This window comes from Rattus norvegicus, chromosome 2, assembly GCF_021556685.1.
Source record: "Rattus norvegicus strain SHRSP/BbbUtx chromosome 2, alternate assembly SHRSP_T2T, whole genome shotgun sequence".
NCBI classification, from domain to species: Eukaryota; Metazoa; Chordata; class Mammalia; order Rodentia; family Muridae; genus Rattus; species Rattus norvegicus.
This window is the reverse complement of record NC_141535.1, coordinates 210030242-210056157: the sequence shown is the minus strand read 5'-3', so window position 1 is coordinate 210056157 and position 25916 is coordinate 210030242. Positions and strand designations below refer to the sequence as shown.

Sequence of the window (25916 nt, the reverse complement as noted above, 5' to 3'; positions counted from 1 at the left end):
GATTGTTGATTCGTATTAATATTCTCACTTCAGCTTCATGAAGTTTTCTGTCAACTTTTTTGTCTTCTTCATTGATTCTTTTTTCTTCTGTCTTTGTCTCATGCGAATTTATACTTTTACTTTTAAAAATTATTTAATTTTTTGAGACCTATTCTCACTGTGTAGCTCTGAGTGTCTCAGAACTCATTATGCAGACCAAACTGACCTAGAGCTCACAGCCGTGCTCCTCCTCCCATTACCCCACCAAGTGCTAGGATTAAAGGTGCATGCTTTTTCAGCCACATGGTTTACGGTTTTACTTGCTTCTCTGTTGCTGTGATAGTCACCATGACTGAAAAACATCTTGGGGAAGAAAAGGTTTATTTGGCTTACGACCTTGTCTGTCATGGAGGAAAGCCAGAACAGAAGCTAAAGGCAGGAACAGAAGCAGTGACCATACAGGAGTCTTGCTCTGTCAACTTTCTTATACATCATGGGACCACCTTCCCAGAGGTAGCACTGTCTACAGTGACCTGGGCCCTTACTGTCAGTCATCAACGAGAAAGCCCAAGCTTTGCTCCTGGGTCAGTCTGATGGAGGCAGTTTCTCAGCTTAAGTTCCTTTGTCCTTGGTCTCTTCTCTAGTTCATATCAGATTGACAAAAGCTAAGCACACACAAACCTTTTCTGATACAGGGTTTAGCTATTATACATCCCTCGTAGTGGTGCTTCTGTGGCACCTCCAAGTCTCAACCTGCTTTTTATTGAATATGCTGTCTTATGCTTTTTTGTTTGTGGCTATTTAATACAGAAACTTTTGATGCAGACTTGTAAATATGGCCAGATCTGTAGCTTTTTTTTTTTTCTTAACTAAAAATCAAGATCTGTTTAGAACTGGAGTGATGATGAAGTATTACTGTTGTTAAGAGTAGCTTGCTTTTTTTTTTTTTTAACCAAATTGGATTCTGCTCTAAAAATAATACATAAATCCCTAACTCACAATTTAAGTTGTACTATATGACTATTGAATTCATCATCGTTGGTTTGCTTTAATGAGTAATTAAATAATACCATGCATATCTTTCTTGGTAATAGTTGAATGTAACCTTTTTTTTTTTAATAAGGAACGTGTTTTTAAAAAGTTGGTTTGCTTTAATGAGTAATTAAATAATACCAAGCATATCTCTTTTGGTAATAGTTGAATGTAACCTTTTTTTTTTTTTTAAGTAAGGAACGTGTTTTTAAAAAGTTGGTTTTGTTGATTTTCCTTTTGTTTAGATTTTGATTAAAATCTTTTTAGTACTAGAGCATGTACTTTGTTCTAGAGTTTTTTTTTTTTCTAAAAATTTCAAGTTTTATAACATAGTATCTGTTGAATGCCAGTATATTGAACATAGGCTTCTAAATAGTTTGTTGATTTTTTTTTTTTACTCCATTGTTAAGTGTACATATTAAATAGTAGATACTCAGTTAATGCATAATGACTCTGAAAATGTCTTGGGCTATAATATGTTTATAATTCATGAACGATTTAGTAGTAAGTAAAAAGATAAATACTAATTTTATTTTACCACATTCATACCTCCTGGCAGACTCAAGGTTTTAAATGAATGCCTTATAGCTATGCTAGGGTTACTTTTGAATGACAGGATCTGATCTGAGTGGGCTCCCCGGAAATAGTGAGCTGTTCTTCCCAGTAGATGGGTCCCCCCCCCATTTTCTATAAGAGTACTGGTCAACAGTTTTTTTTTCTCTCAGTCTAGCAAACAAAATGAATCAAAATATAACAGAATATTGTTGGTGATAAACATACACTTGTTAATGCACCTTATTTTAATAGAAAAAAAAATCCTGCTACTTAGTAACCTACCGCTCCTCCCTCCCCCCACACCCCACCTCACCACCATACACCAAAACTCGGATAGATCTTTGTGTACAACTACCATTCAGTTAACTGGAAATGTAGAGAACATAATCACAGCACACTCTAGCAAACAGTTGCAGGCTGTGGGCAATCTGTGAATTCTATAAATGTGTATTAGTTCTCTGTAGCAAATGAGAGGTGATAATTAAAAAGGATGGAGAAGAGCCAGGTATGTTGTTGACACCTTTAATCCCAGCACTGGGGCAGGGAGGGCAGAGAAACCCTGTCTCAAAAAGCCAAGAAAGAAAGGGGAGGGATGGGCAACTTCTGGGTAAGTGATGTTGTAAGGGAGGTAATAATCAGCTCATTCAGGGCACCTTATATTAGATTCTGATCTTTTCTGCCACTTAATAAACCCTGTAAAACAATAATGTTCACAGGAAGTTACACATTGTGTCCCAGATTTAAATTCTGACAAACTTTTGGTTATCCTAATAGTTTTACAGCTGTTGTTTAAATTTTGGGAGTCCATGGTTTTTAAAGGAAACAACTGAAACATTTACACAGGAAACAGCATAGGTAACTGGAACAGATTTGAATGTGGTGAATCTCATATTTTAACTATGTGTTCAAGAGTCCTATGACTAGTAATTGAGTAGTAATAGTTTCTGATATTATCATACTAAAATACAAATTTATAGGAAGAACTCAGATAATGACTTTTTCATTGCTTTACAAGTGATAATACTAACTTTATTCTCTAGAGTAGTGGTTCTCAACCTTCCTAATTTCTTTAATTTCTTCTTTAATTTCTCACATTGTTGTGATCCCCAACCACAAAATTATGTTCACTGCTACTTCATAACTGCACTTTTGTTATTATGATGTATATATTTGATGTGCAGGATATTGGATATATGACCTCTCTGACACAGGGATTAGGAATCACAGGTTGAGAATTACTGCTCTGTGCTTTCCATTATTAAGAATGTGTTAGAAGTTTGCCACAGAAATAGACCCATATTTTGTCTACTTTAAATTGATCTAGAACTATTTTACATTTTTCATTGAAATACATCAAAAGTTAAGGATTATATTGATTACATTGATAGTATCTTTTTATACAATAAAATTTAAAATAACTTAGTATAATGAGTAGTTTTCCTTTTAGGAACAAAGAAAAGCCAACATGTTGACTAGTGTCTCTTAGAGCCCTTTTTATCAGTCTATTCCTATATCCCCTTGTAATTTTTTGTTAGAGAAACTTGAGTCATCTGTACATTTTCTACACTTCAGTCTTCTGTAGCTTATAGCTTGTTTCATATGTTCCTCATATTTTCTTTATTAATTATGAACTTATAAATTAGATGACACTGGATCAAACTTGATAATAGGTTTATTTTTTAGCAAGAATATCTTGATATGCTATGTCATTTCTGTTGTATTTCAGGAGGCACAGAATGTCTAGTTCACGTGACATCAGTAGGGTGAGATGTTGTCAGTTTGACATACTCATTATAGAATGCTCTTATCATTGATTTAATAACCAATGATTGTGTAATCTTACTGGTATTATGAAAATAATACATTTTCCTCTTCATATATTAAAAGTTCTGTAAGAACTTTGCTCATGAATTATTTGTTTACACTGTAGCCACATAAAGATTTTAAAACTGAAGCAGGATAGGTTTTATTCTCTGATAGTTTTATGACTGTACATAATGAGTTGCAGTTGTTCTTATTCCTACTTTCTGCTTTCATTCCTCCCTCTCTCTTGCTGTACCCTCCTTCTCAAGAAGTCCCCTGCCTGGTGGGAGGTTACTTACTGGTGCATGGGAAATTTTTGGTGGCAGCACCACTGAAAAAAAAAAGGTCCTCTCTCCCAGCAAACACTGACTGGCAGTGTTTCCTTGGGTCTCATAAGCCCTCCTCATCACAGTTCTGATGATGAGCTCCAGTGTAGTTAGTGTTGGGTTCCTTTTTTATTATTATTACCCTTTGGAAATTAAGCATTTTAACATATATTTTGCAGTCTGTTGCAGTGACTTTTAAAAACATTACATCTTGGGCAGGTGGAGCTTCAAATACCAGTAATTTTTGATATGTGGTTGAAGTATCTTTGTTTTAAAATGAATCAGCCATACTTTCCAAAAGTTCTTGTGCCCAAAATGTAGAACGTGCTCCCTAGAAATCACAAGAATGATGTGCCAGGGAGATCCTTGCCTTAAGATTGTGACTGCTTCAGGACCCTTTCAGTGGACAGTTAGCACTTTTTGATAGGAATATCTTAATGAGCTCATTTATTATTTTATTTGTCATTTATACTTAAAGTTACACTGGTTTTGGTTATTTGAGTTTTTAATACTGTTTGCTTATTTGATTTCTTTTTCAGATTTATTTTGTGTTTGAGTGTTTTGGTTACATGTATGTTTGTGTATCATGTACATCTTGGAGCTAGAGTTATGGACAGTTGAAAATTGACATGTGGGTCCTGCAAATCAAACCCGAGACATCTCTGTAAGAACAAGTGCTCTTAAACACTGGGCCATCTCTCCAGTGATTTTGTTTGTATCTCTTGTCCCTGAAAAGTCTTGCTTGCTAATATTAACCTTGATATACCACACATAACACTTTAAGAAACACTAGCTTTTAAAAAAGACACTAGTTTTTAAAAACCATATTAATACTGTACTAACATTATTTAATATGATTTTTTATAGTCATGTTTTTTCTTTAGGGCATATTTTATATTTCACTGTAATGATTGAATTTTAAAGTTTATTGAAATTACTTTCTATATTCTACCACCAAAATAATGATAGATTTGTTTTCATTTTTGGAATCTGTTTTAAAAATTATTTTTAACTGTTTCCTCCAGTTGGAAAAATGACCTGAAACAAGCTTCATTCAAAGAAACTTAGATAACCCTCTGCTTTGTATTCTCTGTATGTGTATTTTCATTAACTGATTGGTTTATCCAACTCATTCATTATATTCAAATAGAAATTTGTTCATTTTCCTTTCTACAGGAGGTAGAAAGTGTAATGCATAATGTCTTATATCTTGGCATTTTCTAAGTGATACCTCCTGGACAACATTGCATGGCTGTAATAAGAAAACATGCCTTCTGTGGACTTTGACTGTTTTTACTCTTGCCAGAATGAAAATAACTAGTATTTCTTTAGAATAGGTCCTAAATATGAAATTGTTGGATCGATGTGTAATACAAATACAGTTTTACTAGATTTTCCTAATTGTTTTGTGTGGGGGTGGTTTTGCTATCCAGAAATAAGAATGCCAGTGTCTCCTAGTATGGGAGAGATTTTGTAGTGTGCGCCTGTAGCCCCAAGTATGTGGTAGGGGAGGAACAGGATGTCTAGGGCTTGCTGGCTGGCTGTTAAATCAGGTGAGCTCTGGGTCCCACCGAGAAGACCCTGTTTCAGGAAAAGAAAAAGTTGGAAATGTTGCTAGTCTAGTGGGTGAGAAAGTGTCCAAATACAGAATTAATTTGGATTTGTTTTACTATGAGGAAGATTAAACAGATTTTCAGCTTATGATTTATACTTCCTATGCCAGGATCTTCCAAGTTTTTAAGTCTGTGTTTGAAGTTTAGATTTCTTTTTTGATTCAGTTACTTAGAATTTGTTTCAAAATTTTATCTGGTTAAATCAGATGAACTTGATTGTATTTTTATTTTTCACTTCGCTTTTCATGAAAAGCATCTTACTGTTTTTGGATAAACATGAGATGTATTATAGAGTTTATATTCCAATGGATTTCATGGACATCTAAATTGAATGGCTAAATCAATATTAGGATGATTTCGAAGGAATAAAACAGATTTTCAGTCTGTTTTGATCTGTTTTTCTTGAGTTTGCCAGGGCTGTTTGGCCAGAAAGACTACGGTTCACGCTTTCTTCTACTGTATATCTTGTGTATATATTATCTTTAAAAAGCAAATCTTAAGCCTGGATTGATGACTTAAGAGAATGCTTGCTACTGTTCCAGAGGACCCAGGTTTGGTTCCCATGATTCATATCAGGCACCTTACAGTCACCTGTAACTTCAACTTCAGGGGATATTTGCTGGCTAGCTTTAAGCACAAGCTAGAGTCATATTAAATGAGGGGACCTCAATTGAGAAAATGCCACCATTAGATCAAGCTGTAGGGCATTTTCTTAATTAGTGATTGATGGGAGAGAGTTGAGCCCATTGTGGGCAGTACTGTCCCTGTCCCTGGTCTGGTGGTCCTGGCTTCTGTTAAGAAAGCAGGCTGAGCAAGCCAGGATGAGTAAGCAAAAACGCAGCCCTCGCCATGGCCTGCACATCAACTCCTGACTCTTAAGTTGTCCTCCGTTTGAGGAAGTATTAACACTTTTTCTATAATCAGTGAGTACCTGTACACATGTGCCATAAACTCATGCTGACACATACACATAAAAAGTAAAAATGAATCTTTAAACAAGTCTTGCTTGATAAGTAGGAGAGATGACCAGAACATGAGCCAAATTTTATGTAGCATCAAGTTGTATCTGTTGCTTGTGAAATAATTTTGTGATAGCTTTTAAAATATTTACTTATGGGCGCACTGTGCTGTGTATTGTACATGCGGGCGTCAGTGGACAACTCCTGAGAATGTTTTCCCTTTCACCTTGAGGCAGTGTCTCTCTTCTTTCTATTGACCTTCAGCCCAGCTGTCCTGGGAGTCTCAGGGCAATTCCTCTCTCCACTCCCCATCTTTCTGTAGCCGTCCTGGGCTTGCATGGGTTCTGGGGATCTGCACTCTTGTCATCAAGATTGTGCCCTTTTACCTGCTGATCCCTATTCCTGGCCTTGTGATATCTCAATCTGTAATATTGATTGTAGCTTGTTCTGGATTTTTTTTTTTCCTGATCATTTGGTGTAGATGTTATTTCACAGAAGTGGCTTATTCGGGGTGATTAAAATGCTTTGTTCTTATTCATTGTTTTCTCCCTGGAACCTTTAGTTAAATTTATTTGTGCTAACATTAGCAATCCTTTATCTACCACTTAAAACTGTGAATATTACATATATATTTATGGCTATATGCTTTTTACCTACCTGGGCATTTTAGTACAGGTATGTCTTCAAGATTTTTTTCTTTCAAATCTAATTTTGTCATGTAAATGCAAAAGATAATACATTTGTTCTTCCATGCTCATTGGTTTATATGTTCTGCATCCAGGTAACCATATATTGAAAATACTGCTTCCACATTGGTTGGTTATGTGAAGACTTTTTCTTGGAAGCAATGTAGTTAGTAAACCTGTTGTTTATGTACAATTTATATTGCATTATGTTTTGTAAGTAACTTAGAGACTTAATATATGTTGGAAGATGTATATAGGTTATAAGCAATTATGTCACGTTATACGCAAGGTTTGAGAGCATTCACTCATTTTATGTCCTTGAGGATCCCAAAACTTAATTTCTTTCAGATACTTGGGTGTATGTATGTGTTCATGTGTAGGCACATAGGTACAGATGTAATATATTTTATGAAGATAGTTACCCATAATTTGTCATTTTGGGGATGGGGAAGGGTCTTATATTGTAGTCTAAGCTGGCTTTGATCTCATGTAGGCAATCCGTCTTTTTAAGTCTCCCAAGTGCTGGGATTACCCATGTGAGCCAGTACACCTGACTGTGAGTGTGACTTCTGTTTGGATTCAGTGAAGATTTCAGTAATTAGCCAAATTATATGTGCAGTTGCATAATACTGTGGAGAGCTCTTCTGTGAAAATGCTCAAATTATCTCATTTGGTGGATATTTGGGATAAGGTTTTTAAAGTTTAACAGTGCTGGTATATGTATGACCAGTTTTTGAGAATGTACATGGATCCTTGAGTGTGTTAAATTTTACCAAGCAGCAGTGGGTTGTTTCTCATGGTTTCATTCTGATTTTTGTCTCAGATTAGTACAGAAGTGTTACATTGCAAATTCTTTTTTTTTTTTTTTTAAAGTATAGAATACAGTTTAGGGCATAGGGAGGGGAGTTGAGAGGGTAGTAGAGACAGAGAAAGGCAGAGGGAATAGAGGAATAGAGGCCAGCCATGAGCATGTGAAGAGAGAGGGGGCAGGGGAATGGGGAGAAAGGGGGGGAGCAGGACAAGAGGACAGAGCAAGAACAAGAAGGCATGAGAGCTATGTTCAAGCTCTTACTGACACTTTTATTTAGTTTCTTAATTTTTGTTAGTCTGGTGTGCTGTGGGTTTTTTGTTGTTGTTTACTTATTTTTGTTTTGTTCCTGGTTATTGTTTTCCCCTGATTCATGGAGTGTACATTGTTTTTGCCATCCGTCTACCATCCATCTATCCACCCTCCTAACTATCTGGTTTTTAAAGGTAAGATCTCTCTTTGTAGCCCAGATTTCCTGGAATTCTCCATAGACCAGGCTGGCCTTGAACTCAGATATCTTCCTGCCTCTGCCTGCCTCTGTCTCCTGAGTGCTGGAATCAAAGGTGTTCACCACCACCCCTGGGTTGGTTTTTATTTTAAATGTGGAGCTTCACGCTAACCTTTACACTTTCAACATCAGATACATTTCATGAACTCTGAGCACTAGGAAGAAATAAAATGCACGGCAGAATTAGAATTAGAAAAATAATTAGCTTTATATTCATCTCCTTTTATAACTCACGTTTGTTGCCTGAATTTAGTTATTCCTTATCCTCTTATAGTCTTTCTTGTTCTCTTTGTAACCTGTTACTTTACCCACATGTACATGTGTTTACCTTATGTGTGTATTCTTGGCTACATTTCACATGAGAGAGAGCATGCAGGTTTTTGTCCTTCTGAGATTGTGTGGTCTTGCTTAATACTATACATTCTAAGTCCATCTATTTTCCTGCAACATTTTTAGTTTTATTTTTCTTTAGGACTTAGTATCCCCCCAACCCCCACTGTGTGTTTTATACACACATGTATATCATTATTTCATTATCCATTCTTTTGTTGATGGGCACCTAGGTTAATTTCTGTTCTTCCTTACAGTAAACAAAGCAGCAGTAAACATGGGGTGCAGGTCTCTATAGAAGGGTATGGCATTCTCTGGAGACACACACACACACACATACCCCCCACGTACACCCCAAGGAGTGAAATAGTTGAACCATACACACCCCAGTCACTACCAACAGTGAAAGGGGTCTTTTCACACCCTCTTCAGATTTAATATGAGATTTGTTAATTATAGCCATTCTTACTGGGGTGAGGCAGTGTTTCAAAGTAGTTTAAATTTGTGTTTCTTTGATACTAGGTTACTGAATGCTTTTACATAGTTATTGGTCATTTTTATTTATTTTTGAACACCATTCATTCTTTGCTATTTTTGATTTCCTTAGCATGTAATTTCTGCAATTCCTTGTAAATTCAGATATAACCCCTTTTCTGAAGCATAGTTGGTAAATATTTTCTCCCATTTTGCTGGCTGTTAATTCTGCCAATTGTCTTTTTGTTGTTGTTGTATAGAAATTTAATTTTCATACAGTACCATCTGTTGATACTTGCTTGGGGTTAGTTCCTGTGTTGTTGCTATTCTATTTCAAAAGTTCTTTTACCCTGCTCTCTTGAAAGCTATCTCCTGTGGTTTACCAGTGTTTTAATATGGCTGCACATTGTTAAAATTATATGAACACATTTCTTGCACATTTTAATTTTTCTCTTGCTCTTCTGGCTGTCTTCTGTTGATTCTCAAAAGCCTGTTGGACTATGTTTGAAAAAACAAACTTAACTTTCTTCTTTCCCATACCCAATGACAGTCAACACAGAAGACTTTCCTGACCCCATAAAGGTTGAAGGGTTCTTTTTACCAGCAAACAAGTAATTATTTAATAACAGATTATCAGCTGAATGTCCTCCAAACAACTTCTGACAGTATACCTAGAGAAAGCCTGTTTTGTTTTGTTTTTTAACCATATTCATTTCTCTCACAGAAATTTCTGTCCTTGTGAGCCTTTCCTTAACTCTGTAGAATACATTTCTTGAAATGATCAGTTATATACTATAATAGATGTCAATGTTTCTCTGATCATACTTATTTACCAAGAGACATTTAAAGCTAATTTTGGCATATAAAATTTTTAGTTGAATGTAAAACCAGTTGATATCTTAGATGAATGAACAGTTTTAAAGATTACATATTCTTAGTACAGGTTTTGATTCTGAATTTAAGTACTAAAAGTTTAATTTGTTTTTGGTAGCCACCAAAATGGAACAGTCATCAATTATTATGTGTGTGGTTTTTACAGAGTCCAAGTTAAAGAACGAGGTTGACTAAGATATTTCATGTAAAATTATTATATTCATCAATGCTGTAAAGTTAACATTGTTGTAGAATCATTTCTCTTGATCCCAATAATGGTAAACCTTTCACTCTGAAAAAGTGAGCATAATTTTCTTGTATAGAATAGCTGTAGATAGAGCCAGCCTTCAGTTCTTGTCACCTCTCAAAATAATAACTTGTATTATGACAGAACATGTGTAAAATGTACTCTCAACAACAGATATGAAGTAATTGGATGAAAAAATGACCAATATACAATTAAAAAAAAAAAACCTCAAAGATTTTGCTAAAAAGAGTTGTTGTAGAGAAAAGGAAGAGAGCCAGCTTTCTGCATGTAGAGTTAGTTAAGAGTAAAGGCTTGGCTTCCCTTTAATTTAGAAACAGGATTTCTTACTCATTTCTTGGTAGTTACTTAGGATCTCCTAGGGTCGAAAAGAAAGCAAGCAAGTTTAAAGATACAGTGATAGTACACATTTGAAAGGATGTCCTGTTTACTTTGGAAGCTGGGATGTGTGTGGGGGTAATGGTGGATTAGATATCAGAAACTTCAAAATGGTTGTGCTCCTTGTTTGGGTAAATAAAGCAACAAAGATTTCCCTGACGTCATCCTGTTTACTTTTAGAAGCAGATATAGAATGGTTTATTGAAGGGCTGATTATATTCTCTATAGGAACCCATCCTATAGTTGGGAGCCAACTTTTGTGTATATAATAACTTGGTTTCAACTGTTTTTTTATATTTTATAATATACAAATATTTACAATTTATTATCTTGATTTTTGTGTTCAATTTTATTCTGATAAATTATTTAAATAACCCAACATCATTGTTTTTAGTTATTTTAAATATTAATGCCCTCCTATGCAAATATACATTATTTTTGTAATACACATTCTTAGAATAGTTGGTTTAGGTACTTTAAATGCTTACCTAGTGAATTATATTTTTATAACATACAGGTATTTTCAAAATATTTAAAACACCACCAAGTGGTTTGAACATGTGAGACATTATAACCTTTCCCTGTGTTCCTTCCTTCCTTCCTTTTCTATCTATCCTTCATCTATACATTTTTGTTATATTTTGCCAAATGAAAAATTTTATTTCTTCCTTGTTGGTTTTAATTTTCAGTGTTCTAGTTGTTGGTGTTTTATACCTTTCTTTTTATTATGCTAATGACAAGTGCCCCATTTTGAAATTTGATTATCTTAATGAAAAAGCTGTTAGAGTGGAAGAGAAAAGCTATCTTTTAAGAAAGGCTATCTCCTCTGGCCTTTTTTCTTTCCTATTGGTAAATAATTTGAGGTGTAGCCTTTTAAAGAATCGATTATGAAACTATACTTTTTCTTACTAGGATTTGGGCAAAAGAAGGAAATGAGCACTTTTATTGGTGTACATGGGAGAGTAAAAAGGGATGAAGTTATCCCTTTGTTTTAGGGCAGGGATTCTCAACCTGTGTTAATGGTTTCCTGAAAATTCATTCTCATATTCTCTCTCTCTCTCTCTCTCTCTCTCTCTCTCTCTCATTCTCTCTCTCTCTCTCTCTCTCTCTCTCTCTCTCTCAAAACTTTATAACTAGCAAATTTACAGTTATAAAATAATTTAAGGTTGGGGAATCACTACAATATGAGGAACTGCATTAAATGGTCATATCATTAGGGAGATTGAAAACCACTTTTATAGGGATTCAGTTGATGCAGCAGTAGAAAGTCAGAAGTAAGAGATAAACTTTTGTGTTATTGTTTTGATCACAGTGACTTACGGTAATCTGTTTTGTTTTTCTAGAGAGGATCTGACGAGCTACTCTCAGGCAGTGTTCTCAGTAGTCCCAACTCTAATATGAGTGGCATGGTAGTTACAGGTAAGTGTCGCTATTTTACTGTTTTCCAGGGCAGTGTTAGAGCCAAAGCATAATTTATGCCAGAATAGTTTTGTTTTGAAACCTGAAACTGGTAATTGTTGTGGGCAAGTAGTGTTTAAATCCGATTGAATCTATTTGCCTGTTCTGTGATGCTCTGGGCTGAGCTCACATCACACTCTTCCTCGTGCCAGGGAATCACTACCACTGAGTCATACCCCAGTCCTAAAACCTTTCCTTGTTTCTTTTTAACCACGGTTAATTTATTTAAAATTTCTTTGTTTCTAAGTGAGAGAAATTCTACATACTTAAAATGTGGGTTGTAGACTTATCTAGATCCTGGATCTTGTAGTTAATATTTCCAAAAGCTTTTATTTTCTTTTTCTTATTTTATTTCCCACAACAACCCCCACCTCCACCCCACCGCTGCTTCCTTTTTTTTTTTTTTTTTTTTTTGATAGTCTCTCTTATCCAGGTTGGCCAATTGGATTGGCTTCCCCTCCTTGGCCTAAGAGGGCAAGTAGTCCTTCCGTGTTAGTTTCCCATGTAGTTGGGACTATAGGCACCTTAGACTAGTTCAGTCTTAATAACTTCCTTTTTAATTATGCATACACAGACAGACACACACACAAAACCATTCTCACATGCCTCATTTTTACATTTTTCTTATAATTTCAGTGTTTGTGTCATCTTTATTATTTCATACTACAAGTTCTATTGGCTATGCTGTAAATGAAAACCCTAAGTTAACCCACCAGTTGTCTTCTATTTAGCTTTATCCTTTGTGCTCTAATGTCTTTTGAATGAATTTCCATTTTGTTGTCTGCTTAACAAGTGTTTAAGAGCAATTATTTACACAGTTAGAGCTTTTCTTGGGTATGTCTGAAAAATATTTTAATGTCTGAAGAAGAAATATGTATTTATCTTAGACTTTAATTTTGTGACTATATTTTGAATATTATTATTAAATTAATTTACCTCAAGACTCTACATTTTATACCTGGTTTCCTAAAACTAGTTTGTACTTTTTCCTATAAAGGTCATGAAAGGATAGACCAAATTTCTGTCAACTGTTCCTGTTTTTGATGGACATAGAGTCCTAGTGCTTTAGTTAACAGAATGGGAAAGTGTTTGCTAATGACAGCAAGAGGATGGAAAGCTAAATTTTTAGTATACATTATTTATTTTACTGTATAACAATTATAAAACAGTATCACCAGGCCATGATTCTGACAATAAACAAGCAGGTTTAAATGTCTGCAACTCTGCTTTGTCAGGTTTTTGATCTATAACATTGTAATTGATAGTAGGAAAGTTTTAAAAGTTATTATTTAGGGCTATACATGAGTAACTGTAGTCTCCAATCAAAAATTACAGATTAGATGAAGAAAGAGAAAAAAAAACACCTAGTGGGAGAAGTGTACAGTAAGGGAGAGACTTCTAAAATGTCTAGGTAGAAGAATTAGTGTGCAAAGACCATAGAATTAAGTTTATGGGAAAAAATTAAAATAACTGAGCAGAGGTTGAATGTCTTTATGTAAAGAATTTTTTTATTTTTAAAGCATAAAAATATTCTGACTGAACAATTGAATATTTGAAATGAAAAATTTGCTTGTTGAGATTAAAGCAGGAAAATGGTTAATAAATTTTCATAAAAATGAGTTAAATTTATTGACTCTGCTAGACAAAAGGTATACCTATGGGAATAGCATACAAGAAGCAAACAGTCTTACCCTCCTCCTAACCCTATATTTGGATTTTTGTATAGTGCACAGAAAGAGTGGAACAGTGTACGTGTGTACATGTGTGTATGTGTGTGTGCATATATTTGAATATGTATATACACGCATATATATGTATACACATGCATGTCTATATTTGAAATAGAAATTACTGGACACTCATAAAGGTTTATCAGAAACACGAACCTAAAGCAGTTCAGTAAGCAGCCTCCCTATTGTTGGGTTAATCTGAAAAACAAATACAGACTGAGGTACAGAGTACCCAGTCGTAGAAAACTAATAGTAAAGATATTAGAAATGTCCATGCAAAAGACATTTAACAAGAAGTCAGCAGATCACACTAACAGAGTACAGGCTAACCTTTTTAGATTTAATAGAATGACATTAGCTAAAATCTCAGAGCACATTAAAGGTTATTTATGAATACTACTGTTAAATGGCAAATGTAAATGATTCTTTTAACCCTGTCTCAGTCATTAGAATTTCTTTGTATTCTCTGAACTTCTGTACATTACCCTTATTATATAGTGGAAACTTTGTATTATAGATTTTATTGATTACGTAGATAAGCCCGTGATGGCAGTCCAAAAGTGAAGATGTTCTCACTTTACATAAAATAATACAATGTTGATTTTAATGTAAAAACATTCTGAACTTGGTGTTATGTACCAGAATCCCACTAATATCTTTACGAAATGATGAAAGTATAGCTAGTAGATAATAGTGAAAACACTGGAAGATAGTCTGATTTTGAAAATAACTTTAAATTACAAAAATCAAACTAGCATTATATTGGCTACTGACCAAATACAGAGAATTCAAAAGTAAGCCCACATGATTATTGATGCTTGTGGGAGGTGCAAAGTCTTATGGGAAAAAAGATTTAGTAGAAAGCTATATAGATTTTGTCTTCCCATCTCTCTCCTGGTGAAGTTTGGATTTATATCTTCTGGTGCAAGTGGCAGTGAACTTCAGATGGACTGTATTTGAGAGTAACACAAATTGATGGGCATGAATAAATATTTAGAGGATAATTTGACAGCCTGAGTACTTAACAAAGTAGCAATAGTAAGTTTCCCTCAAAGCCTATGGTCTCTCCAGTTCTAAGCTTTTGACCAAGTTTACAGTGACAGACGTATAGAGCAGGCTTCCGAGAAGTGGAAAGTCATTGGTTACTGCTATAACTGTCATGCCACTGTAGCATCAGTGAGCAGGCGCCTCCTTCTAAGCAGGTTGGTATTGTAGTTGTAGCATGCAGGTTCTATTGCTAGATGAGGCCATTGATGTCTTTTCTCTACCAGTAGCCTGCATAGCGTCTTCTGTCGCTGAGTAAGTAGGGAGACAGTTCTTTGTCAGCCTAGGTTGATTTCTCTATTTGCCAGTTTCTTAAATTAAAACAGTATAATCAACTGTAGGATTCTGCTCTTTTCTCTCCTAGTTGTTTATTCACAATAAATGAAGTTCATTAGAATGTCTTAGTATGTGAAGGTTAAGTAGATTATAGTAACTCAGAATTAAAACAATGTGAGTGTCGATCAGCAATTCCTGTTTGGGCCGTATGTGCTATTTGTGCAGTATTGTCTGACTTAGCTCTGTAGTGTGAGTTATGGATACAACTGCAGAGATGAATTTCCAGGTTAAGTTAGATAAAAGATAGAAGATTAAAAAGTCTTCATGTCTATAGATGATGAGTTTATAATAGTAAATTGTAAAAAATGATAACTAAGTCAAATTGGCTGCTAGGCAGTTCACAAATAGTAAAAGGACAGTGGAAATGGCATGACAAAGGGGATAAATAGATTGGAAAATGACGATTATATGTAAAGGTACAGCTTCATGTCCATGGCAGCTTGGTCATAGGATTGCCCCTTCTTCCTCCCAACATGCCAAAGACTATGAATACTCAGATCTCCTTGTAAGATGTGATATTTTCATATAACCAATATACATCTTCCTGTGCATTTTTAAATCATGCGTATATTATATCTAACTGTTACATCTCATTTGCATGGAGATGACTCAATGTAGTAATTAGGTAGGAAATTCAAGGGCTTTTTTTTTCATCCTTTATTCATATCATACCTAACAAATGCTTTCTTTTTCATTTATATTTATTCACTTGACATAACCATCACAGTCCTTCTTCTTCCAGTCTCCCCCTTTCATGGCCACTCCCCTCCTCTCCATCCCCTTCATCTCTAAGGAGGGTGAGGTCCCCATTGGGTACCAATCCACTCTGACACCTCAAGTCTCTGCAGGACTAGGAATATCCTCATCTACTTAAGTCAGCCAGGATAGCCTGGTTAGGGGGATAGGATCCACAGACAACAGTCCGAGCGAGTCCTACTCAGTTATTGGTGGACCCTCTTGAAAACTAAGTTGCATATCTGCTGCAGATGTGCAGAGGCTGGGGGCCTAGGTCTAGCACCTATATGCTCTTTGGTTGGTGGTTCAGTCTCTGGGAGGCCCCATGGGTCCAGGTTAGTTGACTTTGTTGTCCTTGTGGAGTCTCTATCCCCTTGGGGACTTTTCCACAAATTCCAGGTAGAGTCTACATATAAAGAACTTGTTTATCTAGAGGGCCAACTTTTTTGTGGTTTCATGGAATATATATACACATACTAAAATTGATCACATAGCATATTTTGTATGTACAGATACTTGAATGACCCAAATTCAGAACATTGACACTACCAAATAGTGATTATGATGTAGATAACAGGACTTTAATTTAATACTGGTAGGGATATTAGATGATACAGTTGTTTGGGGAGCCTTATTTTGTGTTTTCTTATAAAAGTAATCATATTCTTAAACATTGCAAAAGTTGTATTCCTGTTTATTCAAAGGAAATGAAAACTGGGGCAGGGGGAAGGACACAAAAACATGCACACAGATGTTTTATAACAAAGTGTGAAAAAACTGAGATGTCCTTCAGTAGGTAGATTGTACACAATTGTGGTATGTCCAGGCCAATCCCCCCCCCCCCCCAGAAAAAAAAAACAAAAGCAAAATTGGGGAAAGAATCTTTAATGCTTAATACTTGGCTAGGTTCAACCAAAGTGTGATTTACCACGTTGTTCTGATGGTCTGATTAAAAAACATGAAAATAAAGAAGACTTTTAGAGCTGGGGATAGACTGTATATTGTACTGTAATGGATATGATGTCATTGTACATTTTCAGAACTTAGTTACATGAAGAGTGCACTTTAAGGATCTAACATGCTCTGCTCTGATGGAGAATGTTGATAATGGGGGAAGTATATGTGTTTATGTGGGAAGAAGGTATATGAAAAATCTTTGTTACTGTGGATGTAAACTTAAAATTATTGAGAGGTTTGCATTACATTTCGTTCGTAAAAGACTGGACTATACAGTTTAATCAAAAAGATTATTGCTCTGGATTTAAAAAGAAGTTCTAACTACTGTTCTAAAGTCAAGTTGGCACAAATAAGTTAATTGTAAAGGGATGGGAAGTTGTATTCCATTCAAACAGAAAACAAAGTATTATTTTACTGACGTGCGAACAGAAAATTTCAGATGAGGGGCATTAAAATCATATTTCATATTTATCAGAAAACCTAGTATTATCGAATTTTGTCTGGAACTACCTTAAGACATGAAAAACATGATGAAGCACATGTCTTAGTTGTACTTTCAGAAAACCGTTTCCTAGGAATTTATAGAACAGTTACCTCTTTCTCCCAGGATTGTTCCTTCATTGTGTCCCAATACCTGGCATGAAGCAGCGTAAAGGAGGAGAGTATATATGTTTATACTTTAAGACGGGATGTAGTTTCCTGGGACAGGAAAGCTATGGTGGCAAGAGATTAGTAGCAGATCACATTGGGTCTGTACTCAGGAAGTAAAGAGAAATAAGTGCTGGTACTTAGCATGTTGGGATTTTTGTTTTGTTTTGTTTTTCCTCTTCTTTTTTCTTTTATTCCTTTGGCACTCTAGCTAGAGTCTGGGTCTTTTAACTTTTATGGACTCATCCTACTATACCCTCGTATACAAAGTGGGTTTCTGTGGTGATTCTAAATCCAGTCAAATTGACAAGCTTAACCGTAACAATTAACAATGTGAATAAGAAGATACAATAGTGCATTAGAACATTAGGCTCTGTCACCTTAGTGACCCTTGTTTATAAAACTATACTGGGTAACTATATAGGATTAGAAGAAATCTAATAAGGGAGAGCTAACAGTTCTTAGTCACTCTTGGGTGGTCTCTAAAGGCTGGTCCATAAAAGTAATAGGTTCAAGATACTTATTTTTTTTTTCAGTTATTTTTTAACCAAAGTGCTCTGTTTAAATGTGAAGGTCATTTGTACGGGATTATAGGAGAGCTTAAGAATGTTTTTGAAGAAACAAAATTTTAGATAGACAGTTGTGAGAAAGATAATTACAGAGAAACTAGAGAAATATGATTCAGAGTCAGCGTGAGATTACTTTACTTCCCTTACTCATGAAGATGTTGGTGTTAGAGATGGAAATAGGAAACAGGTTTTGACTTAAAGAGAAGTGTTGGAGTAGAAATAGCTTTTAAGTTTCATTTGTTTGGATATTTAAAGTAGAAACTGTATTTAAAGTGCCTCAAGACTAAATAATACAAGATAAATGGTGGGTGACAAGACTCCTGGGCCTCTGAGGTGCCTCACCAGGTAAAGACATTGGCTGTCAAGCCCAGTGACCTGCGTTTGGTTCCTGGGGCACACATGGTGGAAGAACATGGCTCTGGCAAGCTTTGCTCTGACTTTCACATGGAATCATAAAGTATTTTACTTTATAAAGTATTTAGTCTTTAAAATGTAACCATGAATGTATATGTATAAGGATTCTTCGAAGTCTTAACACGTACACTTGAGTCTCTAGTACAATATGACCAACTGATGGATGCAGAAATGCCTTTCAGTTTTGTATGAAATGCTATATAATCTGTAGGCATCCACAATTACACAGTATTTTCCTTTTTGGTGGAATTTAGTAATGAAGGTGTATTTATTTATTGAAACGGACATTACTAGTCTAATGATCCACAAGTGCTTGCTTCTACTTCATTATGGTTTGTTTCATTATTTATTCTTAGTAAGCACCTGTGTCCAATATAAACCTTACATGTGCATGTAACAGAAAAAACTTCAATAGAGCTCAATTCTAGCTGCTTATACGCATACAGTGGGGCCTTTGGGATGTACCTCTTTTGGCTAAGGGGAGCCTACTATATCTTCTAACCTATAAAAAGAATTCAATGGTAATTTACTTGTGTTTAGACACTGGGTAGTTTTGGTATGAAATCGAATTTTATTATTTTTGCTAAGTATTCTTCTATATACGTTGTGCACACATGACTTGATAGTAACGTTAATTGTTGGTTTAATGATTTTTCTCCTTTTGAAAGTCTAATTTGAGTTTTTGAAGAATTCAGATTTACTCACCCATGTTTTAAAGTATTTTTACCTTTTCATAGGAATCAATATTTTTTCATGCTGATTTATAAAGAACATCTCTGCATATCTTTCAGCCAATGGTAACGACAGTAAGAAATTTAAAGGAGAAGATAAGATGGACGGGGCGCCCTCTCGTGTGCTTCACATTCGAAAGTTACCTGGTGAAGTGACTGAGACCGAAGTAATTGCGTTAGGCTTACCTTTTGGTAAGGTGACTAACATCCTTATGCTGAAAGGAAAGAACCAGGTACAGTTCTACAAGCATTGCTAACATGTAAGACTCCAGATTACACAGAATGAGGATTACCTGTCACCCAAAGGATTACTTTTCTGACAAAATTAGAAAGAAGTTCAGTTTTTGTTTTGTTTTGTTTTGTTTTGTTTTGTTTTGTTTTGTAATAGCAGAAAGCAGGGGTACTTACTAGTAGCATCTATTACATGAGTTTATTCATCTGATAGCATTAGAAATCAGGCTTAAGTTTTGGATGCTCGTTCATTAACAGTAGCAGTAGGATCTAGGTATATTAATGACATTGTGTTTTAAATTGCCTGAATTAGCCCTAATAATATACTTAAAATTAAAAGATTTCTAAAATATATGTGATTATTTTCAAATTATGTATCTGTTTGTGGATATGTGCATGTGAGTTAAGGTACCAACAAAAGCTAATGGTGTCACATTCCTTGGAATTGAAGTTTAAAGCAAGGCATTTGTAAGCCACTGTAGATGGGTCTTGGACTGTGAACTTAGGGCCTCTGGAAAGGCAACAAGTGCTCCTAACAACCATCGCTTCTAGCCTTTCAGTAAGATACTAAATTCTTTTTATTAGAATACTGAAATGTAAATGAGGGTTATATTCTAGGCAGTATTTTAATTAGTAAATAGGTTACACAGGTACTTAATTTGGAGTTAAAAATTGTAACTTTTACTTAAATTCATGGTATTTTTTTTTAACTCATTTTCAGGCATTTTTGGAACTGGCAACAGAGGAAGCAGCTATTACTATGGTTAATTACTATTCTGCTGTGACACCTCATCTTCGTAACCAACCAATTTACATTCAGTACTCCAATCACAAAGAACTAAAGACAGATAACACATTAAACCAAGTGAGTGTTTTTAGGTCCATAAATAATATGGCTGATAACATCTTAAGACTAATAAACAGTATATAATAGTAGAAGATAACTTTCATAAGCATTTTTGTTATCTTTAAAATCGTTTCTTTAACAGTTTTGTGGAGAGCCTTCTGTGTATGCTTGCGTCAGTGTGGTCATCCCTCTGTGTAGTGCTGTGGATGGATTAAATCCAAGGCCTTGAATTGGTTAGTTGAGCACTCCATCACTGAGCTATGCTTTCCATCTTCAAAGACTCAAAAGAAGGAAATATATAAGAAATATATAAGACGGAGAACAAGGCTAGATGTATTATTTTAAATTGGAATTGTGACTTTAAGTCCCATATCGAGGGGACTTTGGAATAATGAACTTCAGAGTGGCTAGGCAATAAATTACTTATTCTATTACAAAAGGAATGTTCAAATTAAGTAAAGTTCTTAGTTTTCAAAAGCCCTTCAGACTGTTTTGTCTGTTTTTATCTTATAGTTGGGCAAAGAAAGACCCTGGCAGGTCTTAGAAGAGTCTAAGTACAGTTTTATTTGTAAAATAACGTAGCAGAGGCTGACTAACATCTCCTCAGCTTACCCTTTGTATTCCTCTGTTCTCCCTCGCCCTTCTTGCTCCTGCTTTATTCATATTTGAGAGTGCACATTAGAATTCTCTTAGACTCACATAATTCCCCCTAGATTAAAGTATTGAAGAATTGGGTGCCAAATCTGTCCTCTCTGCCCACTCCCAAATGCCAAAGAGGCATTATTCTAACAAATGTGACGTTTAGGACTTTTGATTCTTTTAAGGGATTATTGGTTTTAGTGTTGAGGGTGATGAGTCAAAGGCAAGAATTGAGTTGCTTGTTCATTATCTAGACTTTTCCTTAATCTGGACCTGTGTGTCCTATCTCTCTGTTTTGTGAACCTTCCAGTTGCTGCTCTGATTCCTTTTTGTTTTTGTTTGTTGTTGCCAATATAAATTTCAGGTTGTCGTGTATTTTCACTCTTTTTTTTTTTTTTTTTTTTTTTTTTTTTTTTGGTTGGTTGGTTTCTAGAATTTGATAAAAATAATTTTCAGCCTAGTGTTTAGTATTTGTTACATTTTTATTCATTTACAAGCATTTTGATATTTCATAATAGAGAGAGAGACAAGTAAATATGTTTTAACTATAGCCATTTTTAAATAACTGAGACCTATGAGTTCACTCTTTACCGTGACCTGTATACTTTTCTCTATTCCTTCCTGCCACTGTTACTTAAATGACACAGTTGTATCGAGTACTAAGTTATTCTGAATCATGTCCTTTTTGTGCTTGGTTAGATAAAGGCCTAGAACACCTCCTGTATCTTCTCCCTTAGGGCCATCTGTTGCCTATACTTTACCTCAGTGTAATTACCAAAAGTAATGATGTTTGGTCCTCTAAGTGGATGAGATTTCTCTTGCTTTTGAAGTCTTTTGGTGCCACTGCTCTCATTTACAGAGGGATTGTGGATAAGGCCATTCTGGGTTATACAGTAGAGACCTATCTATAAAGAAATAGACAAGATACCTAATAGCAGATGTTGGAGTTGATATCCAAGGAAGCTTGAATTCTCATATAGAGGTGACTGGGATGTATATTGGTAGAATCATTTTTGAAATATCTCAAGTTGAGCTTATGCATGTTCTATACTTAATAATTACACTCCTAATTGCATGCTTGAGAAGACATATATATATATATATGTAAATAAAAAGATATGTGAAAAAATTCAGAGATCAACAATTACATTCTAGTAATCCAAAGCTAGAAATGACCCAAGTGTGCATCAGTAGAAGTTGTGGAATATCCATGGCCAAAACAGAATGAACAAGCTCTGTGTATTTGTAAAGCATAGGTGTACATCATGAAACAATATTTCCTGAAAGAAAGCCAAACCAAAGTAGAGCACAGATGTACTCTCAATGAGCACTCCATTGCTTTATCTGGGAGAAGGCATGGCTCTGAATTCTGCTACATTGGTAGTATTACAGGTTATTGTTTTGTTTTGTTTGTTGTGTTAATATTTTTTTTTCAGACTTTAATATGTGGTACTTTACCCAGGTCTCTTCCCAGTTGAGTCCTTTTCTGTGTATATGTAATATTTTGGAAACTTAAAATCTCTTTTGGTAAACCAACTGTGCTTCATGTATTAAAACAAAGTCATTTGTTACTGCTACAAGGAATTGTAATTGTCAAGCTAAAAAAGATGGTTAGCAATATATAAGCATTGAATTAATATATGCTTTTGTTTAGATCTTACCTCTGAAAGGATGGTGATGGACAGGAAAGGGAACTTTGGTGACAAAGTTAAAGGGAGAACACCTTTTGTGTTTGCTGATTTTATGTGGCTACTTTACGGTTTCTAGTTTTGAAAGACATTTGAACTTGTAACAGATGTTAGTTATGGTATTTAATGCTGTCATTAGGTAAATATCCGTACTGAAATGTTGCTCTTAAGGTCTTTTTATTTTCCACAGTAGTATTAAAGTATCAAACAGTTACTGTCTTTAAAAGGCTGAGTTTCATTTGAGGTTCTTGTGATATATGCATGTATAGTTTGTATTGTTAATTAGCATTTAATTGGGCTTCCCCCCCCCCAGCTGGGGACCGAACCCAGGGCCTTGCACTTCCTAGGCAAGCGCTCTACCACTGAGCTAAATCCCTAACCCCATTTAATTGGTTTTTATTTAGATGTATGTGTACTGACTTCTTGAATCTTAGGTTGCATGACCCCTGGTTTATTCTCATAAACATATTAATTCTTTTGTGTTTTTCTTTTAGCAATTAACTGAATTTATATATTTATTTACAATAAAGATTTGTCAAACCATTACGATAATTTGAAATTTAAATAATGTATTTTGCAGGGTCGATTGTATATTATCTACCATAAAATACACTGGAAATATCCTTCATGGTATATGTGAAAATGTTCCAGTTATACTAAAGACCACATTAATTTCTAATCAGATTTTTTGTTTTAATCTCCTCTGTTCATTTGTTAAGATTATATTAGAAATAATAAACCTAATGATAATGTTTGTGAAAGATCATTGGCAGTCCATTTCCTGCAGTGTACCTTGTTCATCGAGTGAATAATATGTAATATGAAGTTAAAGTTTTTATTCTTTAAATTTCTCATTGAACAGTTTCTGATTGTAAACATCTATCCAAGTATATCATATTCTTTCAGAATAAATGGCATCACATATGTGTGTCAGCATTGGTGCCAAAGTGCTTAGGTAACTATTTTGCAACAAAGGTAGTGGAATACTTGGACTACAGAGAGACAGTAGTAAAGCATGCAACAGAGTTAAGTACAGAGAAGGAATCTGTTCCTAACCTACTTGTCTTATCAATTTCAGCGTGCTCAAGTAGTTCTTCAAGCTGTGACAGCTGTCCAGACAGCAAATACACCTCTCAGTGGCACCACAGTCAGTGAGAGTGCGGTGACTCCAGCTCAGAGTCCAGTGCTTAGAATAATTATTGACAATATGTACTACCCTGTAACACTTGATGTCCTTCACCAAGTAAGTGAGGTGTGCTTGCCATAGTTGCTTATAGCGTGAAGAAATACTATAGTAGGTAATAATGCTTTGATTTTAATGTTTTCACAGATATTTTCTAAGTTTGGTGCTGTATTGAAGATAATCACATTTACAAAAAACAACCAGTTTCAGGCTTTGCTCCAGTATGGTGATCCAGTAAACGCTCAACAGGCAAAGCTAGTAAGTGCGGGCCTCCTGAGGTAGTGATGTGTTTTTCATTCGTTTGCGGTATTAGTTTAACTTACAACTCAGTTCTGAGAACCACTATAGCTATACTCAGCTGTAGCCTAGGCTTGTGTTGTGTATTTGTTCAGTTAGGTTGTCAGCTCTGGTCTTGCTGAGACCGTGGGATTGTGTTGGTAGGAGCTTCACGGTGACTTTTCAAGGTAGTTTGGTTCATGTACTTCAGTATTCTGCTCAGCTCTAATTCCATTGTGTCTTACAGGTTTGTGGGGGTTTTTATGTTTTGTATTTAGTTTCTTAGTCTGCTTTTTAGTTATACCATTTATCTTTTAAATTATTTTTAGATATATAAGTTAAGAAACTATAGAGAAGTAAAATTATTGAAAATTCATAAACCTCGTTGCTTCTTAATGCCTAAAGCTGTTTAATTTATTCAATTCTTCTTTTCTGTTTAACTTTTTTGTCATGTTATTTCATTATTAAATCATTAAAAATTAATATTAAGTAATCTTATGAAGCTTATTAAGTCAGTTTTTAATCTTAGTCTTACCTAATTTTTTACTTTTGGTTCTCTTATTTTTTTATACTAATCATGTTCTCTAGTATTTCATTGATTTCTCCAGGTCAAGATTGCCCACCTGAAAGTTGGACCGGTTTTTTATTGTTTGATTTCCTTTGACCTATAGTATCAGATTTGACCAGTTAACATGCTTGCAATAGCAAAACCTCTGTTAGCAGTAATGGCATGATTGTAATAAGCATCTCCTCACTTTTTTTTTTTTTTCTTTTTTTCGGAGCTGGGGACTGAACCCAGGGCCTTGTGCTTGCTAGGCAAGCGCTCTACCACTGAGCTAAATCCCCAGCCCCTCTCCTCACTTTCTTGATATAAAACAATGTTAAGATTTAAAGAGGGACTTATTTATCAGTTTTTCAGGTATTTCAGTCTTAACCTACTTGTTCTCAGGTTATCTGAGAGTAAAAATCTTCTTTTACTCTGCTTTCCTTTCCAGACAGCAGTCAACTGTTAGAATTCTTTCTTGCCCCAAATACTTTTGCTTCACATGTCTTGCCTCCTGTATTTGTAAAGTTTTTATATTAATGTGGTATGAGATTATACAGTTGGAAATGACTAAAGACTCTGGTTTTTATGGCATTTTCCACAATGTCAAAGGTGTTTATTTGTAAATTGTGCACATTTTTTATGTGTATTTTATATGTGTGTTGGGTTGTGTCTGAGTGTATCTCTTACCTGCTTGATCCAGAGGAAGGTATTGGCAAAGGATCAGTGAACTGAGTTTGTTTAGAATTTATGTTGCATTTGTTACAGAAAAAGTTTATGTATCTTGTCTAAAATAATCTATAATTATCATTTAATATTATGATAAAGTATCACAATTGGTTTTTATATTTGTGTGTGTAGATAAGCATCTGACTCTGTGTGCTTGTGTTTATGACTATTTATATACACTCACTGAAGTTTTCTTTACAGAAGTCTAAAGGGATAATTTTAAGAGGAATACACTTTTAAGTACACATTCTGGTAGCTGAACCCTGTTAGTGAAGGGAACGGTATTCACTTTCCACAACACTTCCTTGTTCTATTTTCTTGTCATGCCTTTTGATGACTATAGCAGTCTGCATTTTTTTAACTTTTATCAAGGGTGTACCTAGAGAATATTACATAGCATCCTATCTTCTGACAATTGAGAATGTTTTACATTTGTGTGTCATCACTAGTAGTCGTTCTTCCTGGGGACATATTTTCACATTCCTTTTTTGTCAGCAGTACTCTGTTTTACACAGAGTTAGGGATGATGCTTTTACTCAGTCAGGGTCTTCACTCTCATTTGTGATTT

General features: G+C 34.9%; 1 protein-coding gene across 8 annotated transcripts in view; it reads left to right on the top strand.

The window, feature by feature from the left end:
• The window catches only part of Ptbp2 (polypyrimidine tract binding protein 2), a 60563-nt gene that overhangs the window by 6291 nt on the left and 28356 nt on the right, over window positions 1-25916 (top strand). For all 8 annotated transcript variants that reach the window (XR_015664584.1, XR_015664581.1, XR_015664578.1 and 5 more), the window contains 5 exon segments: window positions 11933-12008; window positions 19272-19444; window positions 20164-20307; window positions 23695-23859; window positions 23947-24057. Coding sequence is in view for 4 of the 8 variants with exons in the window: in XM_087624858.1 (XP_087480984.1) it covers window positions 11933-12008; window positions 19272-19444; window positions 20164-20307; window positions 23695-23859; window positions 23947-24057 (669 nt within the window). In the remaining 4 variants the exon portion in view is untranslated.